The sequence below is a fragment of the Metopolophium dirhodum genome, chromosome 9, assembly GCF_019925205.1.
Source record: "Metopolophium dirhodum isolate CAU chromosome 9, ASM1992520v1, whole genome shotgun sequence".
Lineage (NCBI taxonomy): Eukaryota > Metazoa > Arthropoda > Insecta > Hemiptera > Aphididae > Metopolophium > Metopolophium dirhodum.
In genome coordinates, this window is record NC_083568.1 from 12,986,735 (window position 1) to 12,996,135 (window position 9,401).

The following is a 9,401-nucleotide window of genomic DNA, read 5'->3' on the forward strand; positions in this document are numbered from 1 at the left end:
TAACTGTAGGTGGTAGGGGCAGATTTAAATTTTGTCACACCCGCTTAATTGCCACTGCAGTTGTGCAGGACCAACCACTATCACGCCTTCACATATTTAAAGCCATCGGCGCCGATTTCTAAAGTTAAAATTGACGGTTCAAGTGACCAATAATTAAATAATTCAAACTCATAGTGATGGAGTGTAATAAATCTTACATATATTATGTATCCAATGGTTAAAATTAAATTATTATTTTACGTTTACATTTGCATATTATATCTAAACTATTATAGTTTTTTTTCTTAAAGTTAACCTCGTAATTTTCTTAAGTGCAATGCGCCAATGCATATTATTAAGAAAAAGAAAAAAAACGATTTATATTATTATAATGTCTTAACCACAAATAGCGTGGCCTAACAAAAATATTTTCTCAACTACGTAATCTCTTGTATAGGTACTAGATATTTTGAATAATATGTCTGGTTTTACTATCCAAATATGGTTTATTTTCATATGATAAACTTTGATATTAGATTTTATGTACAGTAATACACGATCAAAAAAATGCACCTTATGAAAAAAAAAATAAATGATTTTATTTAAAATTGGGAACCTTCACCTAGCTCTTACCTATATAGTAAAAAGACACATTGCTGTTCTTGCTTGGACATTGCCTAAAGAGATAATATTATAATAACCATTGTTATTATAAATCTACGGGTGTATATAGATTGTGTGTACGATTTTTACGCTGAACAGGTTGCAATAAGGCGCACGTCAAATGTTATAAAATCGTTATCTACTTCTAATCAATTTCTCAACATCGCCTGCCAGTCTCACCAACAATGTCCGATGAATTTCATCACCTGTATACAAAACAATATTATAATGTCTCGTTGTTTCGACCGTATTATCATAGTATAATAATAATTTGACATGCGTTGGATTTCAGCTGCGCCCGAAGTGTACGGCAGGAGCCTGTGCAATCACCGGAGGGCGTACAAGTTCTTCACGGACAGCGTGTCGCCGAGCTGCTCTTTCCCGGCCGTGCCGTGCGAGTCGTACGAGAAGTTTCTGGAAGGCGAGTGCTTCCCGTGCAAGGACAAGTCCAAGTGCGGCAACATGGGATACCACTCGGACAAGTCTCCGGGCCGCGGAAAAATGTACCTGCTGACGAGGGACGAGGAACCGTTTTGTGGTAAATATCATAGCGAAATCGCCGTAGACAATTTACGATATAGGTACACCTAGGTATGATATGAATTTCACTATCGAGTGACGCGTGCGAAAGCCAGTGTGTCAATCGACCGCTTATGTTCGTGGTCGTCCGTAACAAATTGCCAAAGATCAAAGGCATTCAATATAATATAGTTAAAAGGTTAACTATCTTTTTTAAACATTTTAACGTAACCAGTTCGTTCGTTTTCTGATTCACTTAATAACTTAACTAGTTAATTTACTGTAACTTTGATTTTTTCAGTTGATTTCAAAATCACCCGAATCGATATAAAAAATATTTCTGAAATGTTTGGTTTTGATGATTTTATACGCATTAATTATAAATACGGCATTAAATAAAAATAATTCAACACTATAATAGGCGGTAATGGTAATAATAATACTATGATATTTCTGTTTTGTTTCCTGATAAAATAGTAGGTATAGTATTATATACCTATAGATAGGCACAAAATAGTAATAACTCTTTAGCGATTCACATTCCACGTAGGTACTAATTAAAAAAGTGGATTGACTTTTTTTAAAACCTAGTTGAGTTGATATTTTTTCAATATTAATTTTGAACTTAACCAGTTAAATGTATATTTGCTAACTATTAACTTCTAACTTAACGATCTATTATGTTCTAAGTAAATTTAATTTTCGCGTTAGTTAATTGTATTAACTTACCCACCTTTTCTTATTTGACGATCACTATGATTATATATTGGTATTATACCAATATACGACAATTATTGCGGTCGTTGCGTTTACCCATAGCACCGACATAACTGCTCTGAGGTTCCGTATCAATAATATTATTATGGTACAGAAACTACGGACACGTCATAATGTGTTATTGTTAGGCAAATATAATCGAATTGTGTGCGTATGAGGTCAAACAGGAGACATTGTGATAAGCGAAGTGCCATTGATTATTTTAATATTATCAAAATAATATTTGATTGAGATATCGATAGGTACCTACGGTGCAGTTTATTATTGTATACCGGTAAAATATTAAGATCGATATAATAAACATAGTATGACCAATGAAATCGTGTCTCGACGTGATAAGGTCCGAGTTAGACATCACTACATGTCTACATCAGTTATATATTATAATTATACAATATTATAGTCTGCAGTAGACAATTGACGACACTGTGAGACTACGTGTGTAATATAATTATAATATTTTTATTATAATGTCGGACATCTACACGTGACGAGTACTCGTTAAACGGGTCTCCCGGCCACGACGAAGCAGACGAGTAGTTGTGTAGTATGTGATGAGAGATTATAGAACCGTAATATAATATTGTTATTTTCATCAGATTATTATTTTACGAGTTTAAATTGTTGTGTAAAAAATAATTATGTCATAAAATTACGTCAAAAAGTGTTTGTTTTTAGTTCACAGTTTCTATGTGTTGTTATGTATTTGGATGTAATACGCTTAGAATGGAAAACGTACCTAACAATAATTTGGAAGTATTTTTTGCCTGGATTTCAAGACTGTTTCAGAACTAACAGTTTTTTGATTTTGATATTGTGTTTGTTTAATTATTATTTTGATTTAATGATGACAATATGTACTACGCAGGTACACATAACCAGTTCGGTTTCGGTACAAAATTTATGTTTCTATGTTTACATGCGAAATGATCGTCCTCGTTTAATTACTAACCCAAAATTCGCATAATGTATTAAATGTCTCACGATCCTGTGAAAAATTATGTAGTTTTTATTATAATTATATTGTACAGGCACAGTTCAAAATAAAAACCGTCAAAATCGATCGATATTGAGAATAACGTGTTTGGGAATATAAACCAAATTAATTATCTTCATCGCGAAAAAAACTACAACTTGCCGACTTCAGTATAATTTATAGGAAGTGGTATAATATTATAATATTCGTGTGTTATAGGTTCCTACTTTAATATTAAAAATGTATAATATGTTGAATAATGGTAATGTAAACCAAATTAATTATCTTCATCGCGAAAAAAACTACAACTTGCCGACTTCAGTATAATGTATAAAAAATATTTATATATTTTTTTTACATAATTTATAGGAAGTTGTATAATATTATAATATTCGTGTGTTTAGGTTCCTACTTTAATATTAAAAATGTATAATATGTCGAATCATGTTAATATCACGCGATAATTCTATACGACTATACTAAAGCAAACGTTTTCTAAACTTTTGTGATATTTTAATCAATGTAAATTATTTTGATTTGGTTAAATTATTACAATTCGTGTTGGTTGTCCGAAAAATGCTGAAACAATGATTAATACACTCACATACCACCGTTCATATTAAAAGCAAGTCCCCGAAAGACTTATTTGAAATGAGAGCTGAGCACCATCTCGGCTTACTCAGTTAACTTAACCGACTCAGGTCACTATTTCGAGTCCAGATAACATAATTATAATTTATAATACATCGACTTTTTAAAGACTATGATATTGCAACTTTGAATCTTTTATTATTTTAAGAACGCCAACGTACTATAAATAGTCTATAATAAACTATTATCATTGTAATTGATTGTTAATATTATTCAAAATATTTATTTTATTTTATTTCCTCGCAATTATTATAGCGCACCAATACATAGTCAAAATCCACAACTCTCCTAGTGCGTTGCCTGTGGTCAGCTACGGCAAAATACAAGTTGTTCTGTTCGGTCAACTCGATATAAACGAAACGTTTACCATCACGAAGTAAGTACTAACGTTCAATAAATAAATATTGCATAATATACTTAAAATAACGTACGTACGTTTTCTTCTCTACGCGTAGGTAATAATTATTAATAAATACGTCATGTCGGAACGGAATGGGACCGATGGCGTGTTTGGTCTTGCGATTTACCGCCCATACGTAGGTACTTTTCATTTTCACAAGTCACAAGCATTATATCAGTGTCAAAATTCGCAATAGGGTATGTCATATATACTCCTACCCCGCCCTTGACCCATTTATTAGTAACCGTTTTCGAAAACCTACCTATTTAAAAAAAAAAAAATTTACACATTACGAACGCGTTATGAAAATACTCGCTAAGGCTATATAATAATATGAAGTATATTAATACTTTCGATTATTTCGATATTTTCCCACCTTGGATGATATAAGTGATAACATTTTCGCACATATTGTGATTGTCGTAGCAAAGACGACGCGGCGCTTTCTGTGGGCGAGACGATGAAAAAGATCATCGTGCCACATCCCGCTCTGCAGGGCTTCAACAGGGTTCAGATCACGTACACAGCTTACAAAGGATGGCTGTCAAATGGGCTGTCCAAGTGGAGTATCGACAAGTTCATACTGACCGACAGTTACGGCAATAGGTAATAATAAACGAAAACATAATAATAATATCCGTCTATATAGAATATAGTATAATATTTATGATAAGTGTCGTAGATAATACTTTGGAAAAATAACTCAAATGCACAAAAACAAAGTGTTTTAAAAGCAGTCTACGACGTATACCAAAATCAATTATTTACGGACTTGACCACTTTTTTGTTGTTTATAATAAGTGTAATAAGGTTGTCGATTGTTTTTAACTCATTAGACATTATTTTTATAATCTCAATATCTGATTTAATTTGTTTACCAAATGTATTGCAATAATATAATTTAATATTTGCCGTGATTTTAACGATGTTTTAAATCATATTATGCAGCCAATCCGTTTGCCAGAGGGGCCTGGTCATGCAGTCGGAGGTGTCCGTCGTGTTGCCTCTATACCCGGGTGATTGCAACCTGCCTGAACTGATGCTTCAGATCAACGTAAGGAAACGACGAAAATTATTATTATTATAGTTTAATGGTATTATCTTAAGACTTTTCGACTAATCATTGTCATTTGCCTCCCGACACCGTCATTGAAGAAGACATTGACGATTAGCAAGGGCCTTACTATGCCGAACGGATAATGTTAAATTAGCAATAATATTGGATACAGCTACGTAATAGTATTGGCCACGATGTATTATAGACTATAGTTTCCTGTACTAACAACTGTATGGTTCGGAGGGGGTTTTTTTTCAAATTATACGAAAACAAGTTTAAGATATGTACATTGAACATGTCCTTAAAGATTAATAGTTACGTGTGGTAACATTTTTTTAAAATTTTAATTTACATTAATTTATTCTAAATGGTCAAACGTTTTATTCGGAAATAAGACATTAGAATAATATATTTTCACATACAATAACCTACAGATAATAACGTCTTCTTCGTTTTCAAGTGCTTAAAATTTAAAATGCTGCACGGAGCGTCGCTGGATACCATAAAGAAAAATAGAACAAAAAAAGTTCCAATAAAAATGAAACATATTATATCGTTTGTTCGTTGCATATCCGCGATCGGATTTTTCAAAAATATCATATTATTATATTATACACTTTCCACAACATTAAGCTATAACGAAAATATACAGATTAACACTGTTTATACAATTATTGCACGTATTTACGGCAACGCAGTTGCTACAGTGTGGTTTGCACATGCATTTTAGGTGGATTGCCCATCTCGGCCAAATTAGTTTACAAATCGATATCCTATATGCCCGTGAACACTAAGCTAAAACCGAGATGCACTGAAATACCGCCAAATTGTATGTTTGTTTATTTTTTCCCGGGTAGAGTCACACCTATAGTACACATATACTAGCTTGTTGTATTAAATAAAATTCAAAATGTACATAAACAATAATAATATAGTATAATATTATACTCTACCTATACTATACATATTGTGTATGAATGCATGATATTAAAACCTGAACAAAGTACCTATAATAAAGATATAATATTTAAAAAAAAAATTGCATATTTATTGGATAATACCGTTAAAACATCATGAAGTAATAGGGTTTAACTGGTTTAAGTAGCCTCGCGTAAGGACCGTAAAGCTGAAAGGCGGTGAGATAAGCGTGCGATGTGTGTAATAGAGCAATTTTTCCGTACACTCGCTGTAATCAGAGTTCGGTGTGATCATAAATTTAAATCTTTTTTAAGCATACCTAATATCGATTGACATAATCATAACAATTCTCTGCAGGGCGGCGACATCAGCGACAAGACGGACCTGCAGATGCACGGCGGTCAACCGGAAGAGTACGGTCAGCAGCACATCAACGACACGTCCGCCACGCACATCTCGGGCGGCGGCGGCGACGTGGACCTGACTGCTCCCGGTGATCTGGCCGCCGCCGCCGCCGGATCAGCGGGGCTGAGCGCCACGCTGGGCGTGGGCATCAAGGAATACATGAACGTGCCGTGGATGCCGCTGGTGGACATCGAGGCGGGCCCGGCAGGCAACAGTCTGGACCCGTCGTCGGACAGGCGCGAACAGTCGGGCCGCGGATTCACGGCCAACGGGGCCGGTCGGACGGGCAACAGGACGGCCACCGGCGGTGCACCGGCTGTCCGTCCCGCCGCAGAGTCGGACGATCAGTTCCCGTACGACGAAGTGGTGCAGGCGACGGTCAGCCGAGCGGGCGCCGGAAACGGGACGGCCGGAGAGATCCGCGAACCTGTGCTACGGCCCAAGAGCCGTTTCCGGATGTACCGAATGCCGGACGGAACCTCCGCCGCCGTCAGTGGCGTCGTTAACGGAACTACGTCGTCATCGTCGTTACCGACGCAGCAGAACGCCGGTAACGCATCGTCCGCGACCACGTCTGAACGGTCATTCATCGTTCACCTGTTACCGCAAAAACTGATGAACATGATAGAACAGGCCGAAAGGTACGCTCGGATGGCGTTCTCGCCGTTCATGTGGCCGACAAAGGAACGTGCGCAACGCGCGCTCAAAAACTTCCCAAGGTCAGTATGCCAAATATAAATAATAAATTAACGATATTGATAGTAAATAATTCATCGTAGTAGGTATATTATAATAATATAATTAATATTCGTACGACGATCGTTTCAACATTTTTAGCATTTGTGCATTAATTATTGACAATTATTTTTAGAATTCATTCGATAAACTTATGGTTTGGTCTGATAACTGGTTTTTGTAGAAATACGTTTTCGATACTTTAGAAAAATGAAAATCTATAGTGAAAAGAACCATCGAACTACCTGCCTATTAAATTGTTTAACAGATTATTCGATAGTTTTTAGTAGAAAACTTCTATTCTATGACCTACGTGAAAAGCATTCGGATAGTTACGATAGTTTATTTAGACTATCGCTAGATGAAATCTTTACTGTCAAGAGATTATACAGAAATGAGTAATGAGACGTTTTCGTATCAAACGAGTTTTGGTAATTACGACTTCATCACAAACCGTACATTTATTATGATGTACAATTCGTTGTATTATTGAGATATTATTTTAATAGCTATTAAATATTATAATGGAGTCCTGATGGTGTATAGTTTTTAAAATAATGTGACATGTTTGTCTGGCTAAAAATAATACATTTTGTTTTATTTTCAAGAAGTTACGTCATAAAAATAAAAGCTTATCTACTCATATTTCCAGTCTAATCTAAAACTTATTTAAAAAAATGTTAAAAATGTGTTGTCCATAAACTTAATTTATTCGACAATGACTGGGTTATAAATTTTAATGTACAACAATTTGATTATTCTACAAGCTATGTAATATAGTTCTGATCATCCGCTGAAATAATAAGTAATCCCGAAATATAATAACTGTGACATGGTATAATATAATATTATGGGTAAACAGTAAAAATGTCAGTGGAAAAGAGACCATGAAAAAAATCAAGTAAAAAAGTCCAAAAAACTGAAAGAAGTACAAAAAAAAAAAATTACAATTTTAGTTTTTATTTTTTATTTTTTATTACAAATGAGTCATTGTTTTATCATATTATAATAAATAATTTAAAAATGTTCTGGACTTCATGAAAAATTTCAAATTTTAATCACAAAACCAATAATTTTCATCAGTGATATAACGCATGAGCCATAGTCAAAACCAAAAATCGTCTTAGTATCAGAATCCGGCATTGGCACAAGTGCACGACTATAGTTACATTTTAGGGGGCGCTAAAATTATGTATATTTATCACCCACACTCCACACCACCCAAACATAAATTTAAAATCATTTTGTTATAAATAAATAGTAAATATAATATAGTTATAAATGATATGTCCTGTCACGAATCTTTTAACATTCCACACTTTTAACACCTTTTATCCTGAAATTTTTTCTATAATCAATAAATAAATTATATTATTACGATATTATTTTATGATGCGTACAGCAGTCACAATAACTACAACGAATGACTTTAATATCGTTTTTGGACACTTGTTTACAGGTTTTTGTTCAATGACAACAAGACGTCCGAACAAGTTGTCAACGTTCAACTGGACGAGAGTCCCAAGAGGTACATACCGCTGACGTTCGGCAACGACCATCCTGACGAACAAGCGCAACAGTCCAGCGGACGGGCGACGCTGATCGAGGCGAGAATCGTGCCCGCGATGACCGACGACAGCCCGATCGTCGAAGAAGACATAGACTTATCCAAAGAAGACATTAGATAAAATCCCGCTAAAATTTAGTCCATAGTTTTATATTATTATTATTATTATTATTCGGGTAGTGTGTGCGTGTGTATGTGTGTGTGTGTGTGTGTGTGTGTGTGTGTGTGTGTGTGTGTGTGTGTGTGTGTGTGTGTGTGACAACATGCATTCCAAAACGTATAATATTGAGTCACGCACACAAACATATAAATAATATTGTGTGTGTGTGTGTGTGCATGTGTGAGAGAGTGTATTTATTTATCATAATATGTGTAAATATCGGCTTAGAGATTCCAACTTTGTCTAAAGCTCAATTATATAATTGTGGAATAAAACAAAAATACGTTACGAATCGTATAATTTTAGTTCCTAAAAAATGTTGAGAATTCAAAATTTAAAAAATAAATTAAATCGTTGAGTACCGTTTATATACTTTTACTATACTGTAAATACTATATATGTGAACCGACATTTCAGCAGAACCTACTCGCTCGTTCGATGACTATAGTATTACAATGTAAAGGTTTCGATATTGTTTGTGTATAATATTATGAACCTTGAGGGAAACGTCTCAGTATTGTTATTAAAAGTATCCAACACCCGGAAGGTGATAGTGGACGATGATTGTCCATCGTTACTGCAGGATCGCAATCG

General features: G+C 34.6%; 1 protein-coding gene across 1 annotated transcript in view; it reads left to right on the forward strand.

Annotated features, from left to right (window-relative positions):
- Positions 1-8,903, forward strand: part of LOC132951840 (uncharacterized) — a 44,536-nt gene extending 35,633 nt beyond the window's left edge. The window contains exons 7-12 of the mRNA XM_061023843.1: positions 935-1,180; positions 3,821-3,941; positions 4,392-4,571; positions 4,914-5,019; positions 6,298-7,064; positions 8,540-8,903. Of these exons, the coding sequence (XP_060879826.1) occupies positions 935-1,180; positions 3,821-3,941; positions 4,392-4,571; positions 4,914-5,019; positions 6,298-7,064; positions 8,540-8,768 (1,649 nt within the window). The 3' untranslated portion in view covers positions 8,769-8,903. The remainder of the gene's footprint in view (positions 1-934; positions 1,181-3,820; positions 3,942-4,391; positions 4,572-4,913; positions 5,020-6,297; positions 7,065-8,539) is intronic.
- The last annotated feature ends 498 nt before the right edge of the window (positions 8,904-9,401 follow it).